General features: G+C 43.0%; 1 protein-coding gene across 10 annotated transcripts in view; it reads right to left on the bottom strand.

Moving 5' to 3' along the window:
• dab1a (DAB adaptor protein 1a) overlaps nucleotides 1–18010 on the bottom strand; it is a 205782-nt gene that overhangs the window by 3880 nt on the left and 183892 nt on the right. For 7 of the 10 annotated variants that reach the window (XM_036216833.1, XM_036216838.1, XM_036216840.1 and 4 more), the window contains 7 exons: nucleotides 6531–6680; nucleotides 4124–4186; nucleotides 3945–4041; nucleotides 1686–2086; nucleotides 1421–1616; nucleotides 1184–1332; nucleotides 127–223 (listed from right to left, as the gene is read on the bottom strand). In XM_036216833.1, coding sequence (XP_036072726.1) covers nucleotides 143–223; nucleotides 1184–1332; nucleotides 1421–1616; nucleotides 1686–2086; nucleotides 3945–4041; nucleotides 4124–4186; nucleotides 6531–6680 — 1137 coding nt within the window. In that variant the 3' untranslated portion in view covers nucleotides 127–142. The remainder of the gene's footprint in view (nucleotides 1–126; nucleotides 224–1183; nucleotides 1333–1420; nucleotides 1617–1685; nucleotides 2087–3944; nucleotides 4042–4123; nucleotides 4187–6530; nucleotides 6681–18010) is intronic. The other 3 variants (XM_024287738.2, XM_024287743.2, XM_036216837.1) reach the window with 2 other exon arrangements.

Genomic DNA, 18010 nt, shown 5'->3' with positions numbered 1-18010 from the left:
CACACACCCCCACACACTCACACACACATACACTGTTGCAGGAACATGCATTTGAAAGTGAAAAAGCAACAGAAATAAGAAAAGATCCCAGCTGTGGCAGAGGAGGAGAAGGCTCCGGATACCTACCCTGCCCTGCTGCTATCTAGCTTCCAGGCTCGGGACGGGCCTGTTCTTGGCTGGGCTCTGCTGTCTCACAAGGGCAGGGCGACCCCAAGCCACATGCCTACAGAGGACAGGGAGGGGCAGGAAAGAATAGAAAAGGATTGATGAAGGATTGAACAAGAGAGAAGAAGGGAGAGAAAGACAAGAATACATGTGAGGAGAGGAAAACTACCAGAGGAGAAGGCAGCAGGGAAAGTTAGAGTTAGTACTCAGATATGCACAAACACATTCCTGCACTCACTCATTTGCAGGGTTTTTGATCATTTCACTCATTCATCTTCCTCTCTTTTCACTAACACTTCTGCTTTTTGCACCTCATTCTCGGGGGAGAACCCCCCATCTTTCCCTGTAACCTTTCTGCAGCAGTGACTTGTGCAGGCGTCTCTGGGCTGAGCACAGTCTCCAAGCTCTGGGACATTTTCAGCAGAGTGAACATCCTCACAGGTTTCTCTCTAAATTGAAGTCTTAAACTAATGTTTCACGCCTGGGGACTGGAAAGCAGAGAAGGGAAGAGAACTGCAAGCAGAAAAAGAATAAAGGATGGAGAGGAAAGCAAAACAACTGAAGGAAGTAGAAGAAGTTGTTTATTAGAAGGTCAAAGTTTGGACGAGTATTTTCACCAAAGACAAAGGCCACATTGTTCACCTTTGTTTGAGTCTGGGTTCATATTCTAATCTTTTCTATTGTTTTTGTCTATAAATGAATTGGTGAGGTAAAGTTGAATTCCTTCCCAGAAGAGGAACGTGGATGTGGAGGTTCTAGCTGCCTGTGAACAAGCTGTGATGAATGGATAGAAGCTAGCTGATATTAATAACAGCTTAATGATTTTCTGACAGCTCATTTAACACTGTGTTAAACACACACACACTCCTGGTTATAACCCAGAGATACACACCACAGGATGCAACAACACTGACCCCCCCTTCCCCCCCAGACATGATTAGCTGACACCTCCACCCCCCTCCCCGTGCCACTATAGCCCGCATCTTATCATTCCTGTCCTGTCACGACACACACTTACAGCATCTTCCTCCACGCTGCGACTCGGACTGCCCTCCACCTCCCCAAAAGAGTCGTCTGTCGGTGGGTCTGTGGCGTCGGTGGGGGGGTCACTGACGTGAGAGGCTGAGGACTTGGATGGGGAGCTCTGGCGAGGAGCTGGTGTTGGTGCTGCAAGGGGACGGGAAGACAACTCTCAGGTTACAGCAAAGACAGTGAGAGGCACACAGACAGGTGGGTGGGAGGCGGGGCTGCTCACGGGAGTTGGTGGATGGTGTGGTGGACGTGACAGGCGTAAGATTCATCTGGGAAATGTCGAAGTCATCACAGTCGTCCGTATCTTGGGCGGTGCCCACACGGCTGAAATAGGAGGTGAATGCCTCTGAGGTCCCCGCTAAGCTAGGCTGCTCGGCCTTCTTGGACGGCATCGCTGGAGGCTTCGCCAGCTGGAAATCCTGAGGGAAAGACCCAGTTCCATAAGAGAATCCATCTTTTCTGGTCCCAGCAGATCATTAGCTTCTTACCTTGAACATCTCTTTACCCATCTTCTTTGTTCTTTCCCCATGCTGGGGACTCGACGAGGCAGACGGGACGGAAGCGCTGGCTCCAGCAGCGGAATGACTTTCACCAGCAGGAGGGAGAGTCGTGATGGAAGTCAAGGTCTGGAACATGGCAGCAGGCAAGGTACCCACAGGCTGGGCAGGGAGGTAGGCTGTAGGGGGGAAGGCCCCGGCTGCCATGGCTGCCCATTGCTGCTGGGTGGTGGGGAAGATGTTGGCCTGTCCCCAGATGAGAGGTTGACCGCTCGGCAGCACTTGGGCAACAGGGCCGAGTGGAGACTGGACACCAAAAGCCAGAGGGGTCTGTGCCGTGAACGCCTGCTGGGACCAATGGCCTGGAGGGACTGTCCCCATCGTGACATAACCTTAAGGTAGAGATTCAACCACATTACAAAAGGGTAGCAAAAGGAGAGAGTACAGCAAGTGTCAAAGTCAAGGCTCGGATCCAGCACGCCAGCTAATTCTATCCGGCCCTCCAGATCATTTTCTTTTATTGTCATTGAAAACGCGATGTAATCTTGTCCTTATTTCTAACGTATATACTATTGAGCAGCAGATGGCTAAGTGTAGGACTCGCACGCAGGAGCCCTGGGTTCAATCCCCGGGGTGTCCACTGATCCCCATCCAGATTAGGTCCCTATGTCCACGCTGCTGCCTAACTGGGTCCCTGTGCCCTTCAATTACAGGGTTGCATCAGGAAGGGCATCCGGTGTAAAAACTCTGCCAAAATCTGATGCGAAACAGTGGGTGCTGTTACACTGTGGTGACCTCGAAAGAGATAAGGTGAAGAAGAATTAAGGTTTAACTGGATTTATTCTGGAATAATATTCCTGCCTTTTCATTATTCATAATCATGTTAAAAAATTATGGTTTTAAAGTTTTAAAAATTGGCATTCTGCTAGCTTTTTGTACTATTTTGACATTTACTAAAATGTTTTTAGACTATTTTGGTGTTTAGTTTATATTTCAGTTACAAGCTAGCTGTTTTGACTAATATTTACACCCTAGTTGTTTTTGCTAATTTTGGCTTTTTCAGTTTTTTAGAAAAAATTGAGGTTTAGCACTTTTTTAGCTACATGCAAGCTGTTTTTTATTTTTTTGTTTTTGGGCTAATTTGGCATTACGCTAATATTTTAGTTGGTTATTAGCTTCAACGTTTTGAGCAATCAGCTTCATGTTTTTCAGCTATCAGCTTCAGCGTTTTTAGCTATCAATTTCAGCATCTTCCGCTATCAGCACTATCATCTTCAGGGGCAAAATTCAGCTTACAACATTCACACTTGCAAATATTGCAGGTAATGCTATATATCTAGTTCATGATTATGTTAAAAAGTTACAGTTTTAAAGTTTTAAAGATGTAGTTTTAGAGTGTTCAATAAATGTTTATCTTGTTCGGCCCGTGACCTAAGGTGTGTTTTGAATTCTTGACACCCTTGGAGTACAGCAATGAAGGAAAAAAAATATTGTATTTTCTCAATAGGAAACCCACAAAGACATGAACACATGCATCACTCCTCTACTTCTGCCTGCAGCTAATATGATGTCTTCTAATGGTCACGGTGAACTATCCTAATTGCCTCCAGCATGAGGCAGAGTCATTAAGAAAAGGAAGAGGTTAACACACTCATTAAACCACTCAAACTCATCAGCAGAAGAGATTCTTTTTATTACACTCTCAGCAGTTTTTCTGGTCCCAGATGGTAAATGGCAGAAGAAAATGTTTATATTTAACCCTTTAACACCTGAGGCGTCACCGGTGACACTTAAACACAAAATCTTTAACATACTGTAACTTTTCAACCAATAACACGATAATTCAAGCAGATTGTGAAGATTCACAAGAAGACCATAAACACTGGAGCTCTGGTGTTAAAGGGTTAACCTGAGCCACTCTCAGGTGAGCTCAGTGAAAAGAGAGGTGAGGGTGAGGAAAGAGAAAATTCTAATGTTTAGAACTGAGCTGTACACCATAAAAATCTCCTCAGAATGTTTTATTGCTTCGCCCAAACGTCCACTGATGCCTTAACCACAGGTACATCTGTAGCATCTGAGAAACGTTTCATGTTCAACACACACCTATTCCACTTTTGTTTTTAAGTCCTGTTTTCTCCCCACAATCCATCTCCTGTCATTTTCTCCTTCCTCTGCTCACTCCATCTTTATCTTCTGCTTCTCCACCGTCCGTCTTTGCTTTTGCTGCAGTGTCTGAACAGAAGGTCTTACCTGAGGGCACAGATGCTGGGTTGAAAGGTGCAAACAGCTCGGCGGGAGCCTGAAGGCCTTGTGAGAGGTCAAGGGTATTGGCAGGGGAGGTGGGGCTCTGGATGGAGTGATAAGCAATCAGAACAGTAACAACGATAGTTGTACCAGAAACATTCTGTGTATGCGCGGCAGCAACTCACTGATGGGGAGGTGATGTCAGGCGGCGTCGACATGTCTCCAAAAATTTCTAACTGGCTGATGTTCTGAGAATCAGATCATGTAAAGAGCAATCAGATGTGGTCAATTCATGTTCAAGCCGTTTACTTCAGAAGTGTTTGATATCCTCGTGCAACGTGCAACACATAGAACATGCAACATAAAAGCAGCACGTTAGCAAGACCTACCTGAACACTGCAGGAGCAACAGAGGAGGTAAAACCGAAAGGTGAGGAGAGATGGCATAATGAGATGAGATGATCAGGATGACATACCCACCATCAGTAAGTACAGCTTTTGTCATCTACTTCTGATAGAGATGCTTTCCATCAGCTGATCCCACAGCGGATTAGCCCTCCCCAACATCATTACAGTCTCAGTGTCTTCTGGGTAAGTCATTAATGTTTTCCTCTTGAAGAATGTGTGTTGTGTCTCAGAGGGAACAGATATCAAAGACAGCAGGCCTTCTTTTTGATGTGGGTTTGTTTGCTATAATTCTCTTTCCTTTCCCACCATCCCTCTCTTTAGTCTCTCCATCTACATATCTTTAGGCCATAACTATTTTTAGCCAATAAAAGAATTTAAGCCTTAAATTCATGGTCATAGATTTGCATAAATCATAGATGCAGATAAGTTCTTCATAGATAATGAATGTTCTTAGAATATCTTTCTGCAGTCATGGAGACCACAAAGTTCCTTCAACATCTATCAGAAAATGGATCTGTGATTACATGTAAAGGGTTTTTACTCATTAGTCTATGAGGGTGTGTTAAGAGGGGAAAGCCTTACAGGCAACTTCAGATAAGCTAAATATCTCAGATACAAGTAATTCCACCATGACAAAGAAGAAGAAAAGGTTTTGTTGCACAAACTTTTTATAAAACACCCATTAAAAGGAATGTCAAAAACTGTAAATCTTACTAAAACGTTTGTAAAAGTGTAAAGAAGCTTTAACAAGTGTCTTCTCTGAGTTTCTGTCTGGTGTTAGTTGACTCACTCATTATTGTCCATGTGTGCGGTGGTGGGCCGGTGAGCTCAGCCGCCTGTGGTTATCAACCTTATCAACGCTCTATTGCCTTGCTTTGAGAGGCTGTGGAGCCCTCTTTTAATTCACTTCTCCATTGTTCAGTCCTCATTTTCAGAAGCTCAGCTTGATGCTGATGGAGAGTTTTTGCTAATATTGTATGAGCTCATCCTTTCTCTATCACACATGGGCAAATGGTGCTGGAAGGGTTCAACTCTCATAAAGTATTCTGGAGGGCCTCCTGTCTGTGCCTGGTTACCATGGACACTGGCAAATTGCATGGTTTATTCACAAAGGACAGATGTAAAGAACTGCAGCCATTTAAGACTAGAGAGGATAAAAGGTGGAGTGCCAAAAACAGCCTGCCCTACTTTTTTTTTTGGATTGTTTCTCATTATGAGATAATCAAGAACAAAGAATGATGCAGAGACTTCACCTGTTTTAAGTCTCTTTAGTTTGTGATTAACAACAAAAACAGCAGAAGAACACTCCACAAAAGTTGGTTTTAGTCTATTTTTTATTTATTACTGAATTTATGCTCTTTAAACATCCTAATTCCGTCTCATGCATCAGCCCTTCTTCCTTTATTTCCTAAAAAACCTGAACAAACAGGTAGATTGACAGAACCCAGAGTGTTTCTGAATGATGTGTTCACTGAGCTCCAGATATCAGCAGCAAAACAAAGCAGTTTATCAGAGAAAATGTCAAACACCAGAATGACCCTTATAAAATCGATTGATGTGGATTGAGTAAAAATGACAAAAGCAGTGTTGAGCAGAGTGGCTGTTTGGGTCCGCTAATGTCCGGAGTTCAGTGACGCATCATGGTCAGACGCTCGTCAGCTCTGGGTTCTGTCAATCAGCCTGTTAGTTTGAAAGTTTTAGGGAAATAAAGGGAAGAGGGCTGGTGCATGAGACAGAATGAAGGTGTTTGAGGGGCAACTTTTGTGGAGTGTTCTTCTGCTGTTTTGGTTGTTAACCACAAAATAAAGTGACTTAAAACAGATTTTGTTTTCTTGTTATAACGAGCTATTATCTTGCTTCTCGAGAAAATGATCCAAAAAAAGTAGGGCAGGCTGTTTTCGGCTTCCATAGAGTGGCACATGTTAATGTAAAAGAAAAAAAAAAAGAAAAACATAACGATTGCCTCTTTGGTAAACATGAAGTTGGCGCTGATAAACACATAGAGGAACTGGATAACTTTTTCCTCTTTCTTCCGTCATAGTTGGTTTGTGCAAGCTGCTGTAACTTCATGACATATATTGCTGGTTTGGACCGCTCCGTTGTTGAAGGAACATCCCAGCTTCAAACTCAGTGTGCCAAACTGTCACACTAAAGCCCATCTCATGTGTTTTGTGTGTCGCCTTACCTGAGTCACCAAATCCAGGTCTAAGTCTATCAGTTCTTTAACTGGCTCCTGCCTCAGCTGTGTCTGACTCTGCTCTTGTTGGAGGGTTTTCTCATGATAATGATGCAGATGGTGATGATGGAGATGGTGGGAAGGTTTTTTAGCTCCATTCTGCAAACACAATCCCGGTGTTAGATGGTAGATGGGACAAAAGAATGATGGTGAGATAGCAGAAAGAGTGGATTCCTCGGAAAAGTAAATCTTGAAAAGTAGAACTTATTCATTTAGCAAATACAGAGAACAGCTCTTTTTGCTAACAGCCCAGTTTTTCCCCTAGAGAAGCTTAGTTCTGATTTGCATGTTTGCTCCTGCTATAGCTTTAGTCATATGCACTTGTAGGGGTCAAACCCTGTATTGTACTGCAGGACTTTGGGTTGTCTGCCCCGTAGAGCGTTGTAGAGAGGAGTGGCCGATTCTCAGGGGAACACTGGTGCAGTTCCCCTGAGACTCGTACGGCCACATTAAGGGATGCCATGAAAATGGAATGTGTCATTGAGGTTGTGTGATAAGTATATTGTGACGTACTTGTAAGGATAATGAAAGTTACAGGCACTTATAATGCTGTGGTATGGTTCCCTTTACACAAATGCCTGTAGAAAGTCCACACAAACGACTCTGATTTTCTCATTTTTGACAGTTGAGTTAGATGCAAGGGACACACAAGGAGCACACAGCTATCACTTGAACAGCACTAACAAGCATAGTGTGCAGCTTCAAGGGGGTGAAAACAAAGAAAAATCGACACTCCTGCATCTCATCGATTTCACTCTTACTTACCCTGACATGATGCTGAAATGTTCACTAACCTGATGCCCGCAACATGCCTTTAGAAAAAATGTACATGAACATTTTGTGCTCAGCGGGTTGTCTACAAACAGATTAGCCCCTTTTTCACCCACATGACGTCAGCCACTTCCACCCACAAGGGCGGTGCTGACTACGGCTTCAAGCAAAGATGTCTGATTCCCCCGTGAACCATCAACAGTTCTAAAATATCACTGTTATCTTCAAAGACTTTGAGCTACAACAGAAATATAACGGCAAAGTTGTCCAAAAAAAGCAGGATTGACAGTGAGCTGCTAGCTGCTCTAGACTTTCCATTCTGAGACAAAGTGGTGAGTAAACATACGTTTAGTGAAGAAGCACAGGAAGCTTTTCAGCTGCTTGTTCTAGCTGATGGACATATGTTCAAATACTTATTAGCAGCAGTATACAAATAAATTATTTAAAACATCACACAATATGATTTCCATATTTTCAGATGATGTCTCACAGTGGACATGCACCTAAGATGAAAGTTTCAGACCTCCATGACTTCTCCAATGCCTCCTCTGTGTTCTGCTTTAGGTTGGTTACCTAGCAAATATTGAATTTATTTGAAAACTTTAAGTTTTTAGAACGTTTCATGGTTCAATCAGACATACCTCTCTGACCTTTGTATCTCTTACAAATTCCAAAAACCCGTCGACACTAGAGGAGATCTCTTTAAAATGCTGTTGCTCCTCGTCGGTGGAACTCCTTCCCACTGTCGTTGCGTCAGATTTACCTCTAGTGTTTTGAATCCCAGGTCAAGACGTTTTTATTCAGGAGAGCTTAATCTTTTTACTATTGTTTTCAACTTAAATTTTTTATTATTGGATTTTATAACCTTGGTGTTTTGATTAGATTTGATGCTCTTTTTGTAAAGCACTTTGTGATTTCTGGGAAAAGTGCTATAGACATAAAAATATTCTATTCTATTCTTCTAATTACTTACACGGTTATAGAGTGTTCACTGTAAAAGTGTTTATGGTCATATATACACTTAGTTTCAGTATTTTTACTTATTGTTCCTATTTTTATGCTGGCATCTGTTTATTGTTATTTATGTGACTCCATGTTTATAGCATTGATCTGGGGGAACATGCTTTAATTTTTACCATATCATTTATTGAACATTTGACAACAGATAAATCTGTTGAGCCTCACTGAGGTCATGGACATGCACTCAGCAGAGAAGGATGCTATAAAGACTCACGGTGTGGATATGAGATCACATGTGGGTAATCCGGTGTTTGATGTGTTTGAGGGGAGCACATGTGCTGCTGACCTGCACATGCCGAGTCTCTCAGGTCTTACAGGATCAACAGCTCAGTGGATTGAGAAGGCCTTTTGGGAGTGCGTTTGTGTGCTTTATTGATTTGCCATCTGCTGGGAGGGTGACAGGGTAAACAACAGAAGAGAGCTCTGCAGCCAGGCGGTCACATTTGTGCTGATGGGATCACTTCAGCTGGGGTGTAGTGTGCACCAATGTTATCAAATGGTACAGTCTGCTGAGATGGGGGCCAGGTTATTCCTCTGGGAAAAATAGAGTGACTTCCTTCTGATGGTCACTCTTCAATCATGGCTGCTCACTTCCTGTCCAAACTCTGGTTCCTGATGGTGACTCAAGCACACATTTGGCTTGTGCTTCACTTTTTCTGCTCAACTGAATTAAAACAAAGCACTAGCAGAGCAGAGTCTCATGCTGTGTCAAAAGTCTGGCCATAAAAATATCTTTTAAGACGTTTATTTTTAAAATGGACAGTGAGGATGTCTACTGAAAGGCAAAGCCTTCCACAGCTTTGGTGCAAAGACTGAAAACACTGGTTCCTCTCTGAGTTTCATCTTGGACCTCGGTACCTCCAGGAGAAGCTGATCAGCTGACCTGACCTTAAATGTATATATATTTTAACTTGTCCTGTCCAACAGCTGTTGACCTTAAATATTTCAAAACAAAAGAATCTTAAAGTGAATTCTAAAAGGGACCTCCAGGATGGGGGGTGTAGTCTCTCTTTCTTGTTTGTTTTACCTGTGTGTGTTTTCTCTGTTTCGTTGGAAAGTGACCTCGAGAGGCTTGAAAGGCGCTTTTAAATAAAATGTATTATTATTTCTTTCACACTCCCACCAGAACATGAGCAGCAGCGTTCTGGACCAGCTGGAGACACGAGAAGAACGACTTACGAAATAAAAAGAAGGGCAGTGATGACATAATGAGATGTGGTGGAAGCATGGGTTACTGTCCAAAGAAACCTGTTTGGTCAAAATAGTTTCACCTTCAAAGCATCTGCATTTACCACAGAGCTGATCTGCCAGTGGAGTTTACAATCGCTGTTCAATTTATAAAAACAAAAACAAAGCACATGTGACACAGACTGTTTTAAAGTGGAGCCAAGGAACCCAACTCCACTGAAGAGGGGTCACAGGAGGAGCTCAGACCGAACACCACCACTTCTGTTTGTCTCGTCATTAAAGTTTAGGAAGCTCGAGGACTTTCAGTCTTTGATGTCTTGTTGACAAGACCGCAGTGGTGTAACGGAGCAACCCTTCTTCATTGGTTAATAGATCTAACTTTCATCAGCATAGCAGTGAAAATAAAAACAATCTCCTCGGGATGGAGCACAGAAGAAGAGGTCCTAAAACAGAGCCCTGTGGAATTCCAGACAAGAGTGTTGCAGTTGAAGAATTGCATGCAGAAAAGCTCATACCCATAGTTCTGTCAACCAGAGTAGATGAGCGCAAATGGAGAGCAGTACCACTAGATTCCCAGATGACAGTAAACCACTTTTTCCAGAATTTTTGAGAGAAAGGGAAACCTAGAGATGGGCCTGAAATGAGCTAATTCAGATTTGTCGAAATGTGGTCTTGTAATCAGAGGTTTAACAACAGCATGTTTGAAACTTGCAGGTACCACACCCGTAGACAGACTGGTGTTAGTGATGGTGATCATTGCATCATTGGCTTCTAAAGGAATGAAAGGACTGATGATGTGGCCCCCATCCCCCCTGACCTTAATCATCCTCAAGCCAAATCTCTCTGTGAGGGTAGAGCCAGTTCACATCCCAACAGCAGCTCTGAGAGCATATTCTGACATCCTGCAAAGAAATTCAAGCAGAAACTCTATGTTTGTTTGTTTTTTTTAGATTATATTAGATTAGATTTACAGTTATTTCAAACATGTAAAACAAAACATGTAGAACACCACAAAATAATACAAGTTAAATAAACAAAGTAAAATAACACAAAATAAAATTAATAAAAAAGTCTAAGTTAAACTGAACTAAAAAATACATGTTGGAAAAGGGGATAAATCAATGCTTATTGAAGCCTATCCCTCCAGCTACTTTTCACATATTAGTCCATAGTATTTCACATATTGCATTTTCTCCTTTTCCACAATTAATTATTGGACTATACATAATTTTGTTCATCTATCTTGTCTTTGAAGAACAGTTTCTCTTTAAGCTTGAAAGTAAACGGTTTCATGTCCGTGCATTGTTTGTATTGGTTCTCAAGGCTATCCCCAGTTTCATTCTGCACACTGACGCACACATACTTTTCCTAACTGTTCTAACTGCTGGTTATTTAAAATAATCTCCATCCCTTTGTGTAATAGTTTCGGAATATTATGAGGTAATAACAGATTACTGGCTTTTAGAGTAATTTTACTGTAAATAAAAAAATAATAACAACAATTCGGAGTTAAGAAAGAATATGTAGTATGGTCACAACATCCAGCATTATGAATAGTTCTTACAACACGTTTTTTCCAGGTTGAATATGGTCTGTACAACAGTTTTGTAGTTGTTTCCACCCCACACTTCAATAGGATATATAAGATTTGGATTTACTAGTATACAATAAAATGTATGCAGTGATTTATAGTCAATAACATATTTTGTTTTATTAATTATTGCAATGCGTTTTGATACTTTATCCTGAATATGTGTAGTGTGTTGTTTACAAGTACATTATTATCAATAATTACAAACAAGAATTTAATTTGGGGTATTTTTTCTATTTTGGTGCTGTTTATGTATATTGATTATTTTGAATTTTCTTTGTGATTAGCAAACACGACTACCTTAGTTTTTTCAAGATGATAGCTTATTTATATCCACCCATGTTTTTAGGTTTGCCAAGTCATGATTTATTATATTTGTGAGGTTGTTAAAGATACCATCTGAATATAATACATTTGTGTCATCAGTAACAGTGCTCTTTTTAATATCTATGACACAAAACTTAGGACCTAGAACCAAAGTCTTAGGGACACCACAAACAATGCCCTGACACCAATTTGTCAAAAAAAAAATTTTAAATTCCATGATACACCCCTCATACCACATCATTTAATAATTTGTTTGTATACACATTTTTTTGTCTACTATTGAAAGTTTTTCTAGGATGTTTAAAAATTGAGAGACTAAGTTCAATGGATGCAAGAATTGTGAAGCTGCTAAAAAATAAGGGTCTTATGTTCAAATATAACTTGACCTCTGAAGATGTTTGTGATGGAACAGCTTTATATTTCAATAAATATGACCTCCTAATGCAGCAAACTCAACACACAACCATTTTCAGTTCTTCAGAATTTACAAATGTTGTGGAACTCTGTTGTAATAATGTGGAACATTTGAAGGGTTTTAGTTTGAAATAAATTCTGTTATCTTTTGGAGGTTTGAGCAATAACACTTGATATATACTCTAATGGTTAGTGACAAGAAAATTATGATGAGTTTCTTTGCATTGAGTATTTAGAAAAATCATAGATAAATTTGGATATTAATTTGGATTTCACTGTATTTGGAAAAGAATTGACCAGACTTCACAAATGCAGACTTGGAATACGTTTATGTCTTAGTCACAGCAGCCCTTACAGGTTAGAGATGGGCTCTTTTTAGGGATCAGAACCTTTTGGATCAGTTCATGTCAAAGACCTGTTCAAAAGAACAAGTCTTTTGGCTCTTCTTGTAACTTTTCATATTTAAGAACCCAGCCTGGGGTCCATCCATTTTATCCTGGAAATAATCCCACAGAGGATTGATGGGCTGAGATCTGGATCAGAATAATTCGATACCAGATTTCCCCCCAAATTTAATTATTTTTTTCAATATCAATTAAAGCGTTATTTGACATGTGTGGACAAGATGTTAAAGTGTGATATAGATTCAATGTACATTTTCCTCTGCCAGCATATACAGCTCATATATGTATAAAGAGTATGTATGTGTACTTTGAATGGTGTTGTTAATGTAACAGCTAAACCAGAGGTCTGCAGGCTCTAAAAGAGCCATTTGGTCAAGTTTCTTACTGACAAAACCAAGTTACAGTCGTAAAATCCTACTACGGTTTATAAAAATACAATGTTTTTGTGGTCACAAGGCCATTTAGTCATAACATGTAACTTTCAAAATTTTGCAACATTTAAACTATAACAGAGTCATGTTTTTTAATAGGCTTTATAACAATTTAAAGACACTAATGTAGCCACGAGGGGGCCCAAGCCAGGGTCTCATTGTGCCAGTCCCAAGCCCGGATAAATACAGAGGGTTGTGTCAGGAAGGGCATCCGACGTCAAATCTTGCCAAATCAAATATGCGAATCAGACCTACGAAATCCATACCGGATCGGTCGAGGCCCGGGTTAACAACGACCGCCATCGGTGCTGTTCACCGACAGGGTGAAGGTGGAATTGGACTACTGTTGGTGGAAGAAGGAGAGGAGGAAGGCGGGTTCGTAGGGAGAGAGAGAAGACCGCGGACGAGGCGAGCATGAGAGCACACAGTCATTTCACAGCAGATCAAAGAAGTTTGACAGGTCGCTGTGTTCCATCAGTCAATCAGGAACTCAGCTTTGTTCAGCGGGTAAAATGCTAATCCAATATGAGTGTTTTTGTCCTGTCACAGCACGGCGGTCCAGGACCACAGCAGAGCTCGCTCAATACACCGGCAGACAGACAGTCGCTGCAGGGAGCAGGAGCAGCCTGCTCGGGTCTCCTGAACTTAGATGTTTTTCTTAGTTTCATCAAGATAATGTTAAAAAAGTTCCCCTATTTTTACCCCCCTCTCAGGTTCATGTGGAACAGCCTTCAAACTCAGTCACAAAGACACAGAAATACATTGGAAGCGGCTGCTATCCAGACACACCCCCTAATGAGATAGAAGCAAAACAAAATCAAAGAACCACTTTGGCATCAGAGCAGAATAAAATCGAATTGGTGCCCAACCCTAGACGCACCTGCGCTTAACCCTTAAGAAGCAGCCACTCCTCTCTATGACCCTCTATGGGCCACACAATCCAAAAACCCAAAGCACCCGTACAGGGTTTTACCCGTACGGGTGAATGTGGCTGAGACATTAGATTAGTAAACTGTCAGTTGATGTAAAGAATCACAATAAGATGAACACTGCACGCTCCATCTCATACACATTTGAATATTTTGAGCAAAATCGAGCACCCAAAAAATGGTGTGCTATGTGGGACTCTTTCATTCAGTATAAAAGCTGCTTGGGTTTGGAACTGATTTGCTGACCTATTGTTACGGCCCCTGGCCTGCTAGGCCTGTGTGTCTGTCTGTATGTATGCATGTATGTTTGTTTAGTTTGTTTTACAGCTTCCTTGAAAAGCCTGCAGTGGTTGCTGTTGGCTCCGCCCCCCTCAAGGAAACCATCTCTCCTCCCTCCACTCACCAATTACCAGGCCAGAATGGGAGGATATAAAAGAAAAGGCCCAACCTGGATGAAGTGGCGGCTGAAATTCCAGTGGGAATAAGTTTCTTCAGCCTGCCCCTGTTGTCGGCCTCAGCTCCTAGATAAGCCTGTTTTGCCTGGTGTTGCCCTTCCTGTAGATTTAGTTTTGGGACTTTGGTTTTTCCTGAGAATTGTGATTTGCTTTTGGTTTTGTATTTATGTTAATGCCTACCTGATGCTAAAAAGCCTGAGATTCTGAGTTTGTAAACCTTCTCCCCTCATTTTGACTACTTGTGTTGGGTTTAGTTTAAGTTTTTGTAATAAACGGCCCAGCTGCCAATCTTATTTGATCCCTCCCGGTTTATTTTTCTATATGTTGCACCTTTTCCCCTTGGGGATGTAACATAAGTGGGGGCTCGTCCGGGATCTTTAAAGGGATTATTGTATTGTGCAGCTCTGGTTTTGGGTTCCGACAGGCATAGTGCTGACGTGGCACTCAGGAGGTTTGGTTGTGCTCCTACGCACACATTGTAAAAGGGTAAAACCATGGCGACTGGCTTTAGTCTGGAGGGCTTTTTTGCCCATCCAACACTAAAATTGTTAAAACTGTGCCGAAAAAGCGATATGGTGGAGATTGCAAAACATTTTGATATCAGTTATGTGAACCCGATTGGGAAACAGGAACTGTTTGACCTGTTGGTGAGTAGGTTGGAGGAAAAGGGCGTGTTCAGGCTGCCGACCCAGACTGTGCCTCTGGAGTCCGCGGACGGTGCCTCGGACAGAGGTGACCGCGAGCGCGACAGCGGCGCCCCGCCAGCGGGTGACCGCGGGCACGCGGAAACGCTTCCCGTGCCAGGCACACCTCAACGAGACATGACAGGGAAGACTGGGGCGGGACAGATCCCCCTCAGCCTCCCCCGCTATGAGCCGTTCTCTCCCGGCAGCGATGGTTCGCGGGATGAGGCTCGGCTGAAAGTGCGTCTTGCCCGAATGCAGATGGAGGCTCAGGAAAGAGCTCAGGAACGGCAGATGCGTCTCGAGATAAAACGTCTTGAGATCCAAGCCGAGCAAGCGGTGCGGATCAGACAGCTGGAGTTGGAAGCCCAAGCCCGTCTTCCGGTATCCCCTGCTGCTGACGCCCACACGGCGCAGCGCAGTCCTGCGGGATTCCCCGATGACGTCACTGCCTCTTCCCCCACTTTACTCACCGGCCCGATTGACGTAAGTAAATTCATTTCAGTAGTTCCCACATTCCGAGAGTCGGAAGTGGATTCTTACTTCTCCTCATTTGAACGTATCGCTGGCACTTTGAAATGGCCCCGAGAGATTTGGCCATTGTTGTTACATTGCAAAATGTACGGCAAAGCGCAGGAGGTTGTAGCATCGCTCCCTCTCGCTGACAGTTTGGATTACGATAAAGTTAAAGCGGCTGTTTTACGGGCATACGAACTGGTGCCTGAAGCCTACCGGCAGAGGTTCCGACAACAGCGAAAAAATATGTCACAAACGCATGTTGAATTTGCCCGAGAAAAATCCACGTTATTTGACAAATGGTGCGCAGCATCTAAAGTGGATGATTTTGTTTCCCTCCGAGAGTTGATTTTGCTTGAGGAATTTAAGCGAAGTCTACCGGACCGACTTGTGGTTTATTTGAATGAAAAAAAAGTCACATCCATTGTTTCTGCAGCTGTATTAGCCGATGAATATGTGCTAACTCATAAAGCATCTTTCCCCGCGCATCATGACCACCCCGGAGTGACAGCTGTAGCTCAGCCCGCTCGTTCAAAACCACACAAAGAAACACGTGAGTGTTTTTATTGTCATAAGACGGGACATGTTATTGCCGACTGTTTTCTCCAGAAGAAGGCTGCTCCAGCACCGCAGACTCCGCCCAGCCCGAAAGGTGTCGGTTTGGTTCTGCAGTCTCCTGCTGAAAACCACACGAAGGATCCCGACTCCTGTTTTGATCCGTTTATATTTAATGGTTATGTTTCGCTCAGCAGCGACCGTACGGATGAAAAGGCTGTGCGCATTCTAAGAGACACAGGTGGGTCCCAGACTGTGATTTTAGCAAATGCATTAAACTTCTCTGATTCTTCCTTTAGTGGTTATAGCTGCATCCTTCGAGGTATTGGCATGGAGTACTCTCCTCGCCCAGTTCACCACGTTCATCTGAGGTCCGAACTACTTTCAGGCGTTTTTCCCATGGCAGTTTGCCCAGAACTGCCTATACAAGGAGTTACAGTCCTACTGGGAAACGATGTGGCTGGCGGGAAGGTAATTCCTCATCTCGAGGTAATGAACAAAGCTAATACACTGGACCCACATGAGCGCAAGCTGCATCCAGCTTGCGCCATCACACGAGCGCAGGCCCGAAAACAGCAGGAGATTGACTTGTGTGATAGTTTTTTTATGTCAACCCATTTGGAGGAGGAACACGATAAAAACAGTACTCTTCCTAATGTTAAGTGTCTCGCTTTAGAACCTGCGGAGCCGGCCCAGGAGAGTCCTGCTGACGTCCCGCTCCCAGTCACGCGGTCCAAACTCAGTGCTGCGCAGAAGGTGGACCCAACATTACGCATATGCTATTCGCGTGTGGTAAGTGACGAGCAACTTGCCAATGAAAAAATAGGATATTTTGTGGATGGGGACATCCTAATGCGAAAATGGTCTCCGACCGCTGCTGCAGGAAGGCAACACTGGCAAAGCATAACGCAAATTGTAGTGCCAATGAAATATCGCGCGCATGTTCTTTCCTTGGCACATGAAAGCCAGTGGTCCGGCCACCTGGGTGTGACTAAGACGTATAGACTTCTGTTGAAGCATTTTTACTGGCCAGGTGTGAAGCAGGACGTCGTACGGTTTTGTCGCACCTGTCACATCTGTCAGATGGCTGGCCATCCAAATAAGAAAATCCCATCCGCCCCGTTACAACCAATTCCCGTTATAGGAAACCATTTTGAACGTGTCATCAGTGACTACGTTGATCTTTTACCTCGCATGTACACTAAAAACCGGAGATCAATGCGCTGGGCTCCTTTGGTGCAAGATTATCATCTCACCATCCAAGAAAAAAAGGGAAACTTAAACCAGTTGGCTGATGCCTTGTCCCGCTCTAGATGACCTAATGACAGGTAAAATACACACACCCCCTAATTCCTTTTAAGGTGGTTTTGCGTGCAAACCCGAAGTTCTTTGGGTTTGCAGCTTAAGGGGAGGGGTGTTACGGCCCCTGGCCTGCTAGGCCTGTGTGTGTGTATGTATGTATGCATGTGTGTTTGTTTAGTTTGTTTTACAGCTTCCTTGAAAAGCCTGCAGTGGTTGCTGTTGGCTCCGCCCCCCTCAAGGAAACCATCTCTCCTCCCTCCACTCACCAATTACCAGGCCAGAATGGGAGGATATAAAAGAAAAGGCCCAACCTGGATGAAGTGGCGGCTGAAATTCCAGTGGGAATAAGTTTCTTCAGCCTGCCCCTGTTGTCGGCCTCAGCTCCTAGATAAGCCTGTTTTGCCTGGTGTTGCCCTTCCTGTAGATTTAGTTTTGGGACTTTGGTTTTTCCTGAGAATTGTGATTTGCTTTTGGTTTTGTATTTATGTTAATGCCTACCTGATGCTAAAAAGCCTGAGATTCTGAGTTTGTAAACCTTCTCCCCTCATTTTGACTACTTGTGTTGGGTTTAGTTTAAGTTTTTGTAGTAAACGGCCCAGCTGCCAATCTTATTTGATCCCTCCCGGTTTATTTTTCTATATGTTGCACCTTTTCCCCTTGGGGACGTAACACCTATATCTGTAAATATATTTGTTTTACCAGAACAGATTTACTTACCACTGACATTTAGAATATGCTGGATTTTACTGTGAGGTCTCAGTTATTGTTCAGGCTTGCCAGAGTTGAATATTCAGATGCCATCCATCCATCCATCTTCCTGACCGCTTTGTCCCTTTCGGGGTC

The sequence above is a fragment of the Oryzias melastigma genome, linkage group LG18 (assembly GCF_002922805.2).
Source record: "Oryzias melastigma strain HK-1 linkage group LG18, ASM292280v2, whole genome shotgun sequence".
NCBI lineage: Eukaryota > Metazoa > Chordata > Actinopteri > Beloniformes > Adrianichthyidae > Oryzias > Oryzias melastigma.
This window is presented reverse-complemented; position numbering and strand designations above follow the sequence as displayed.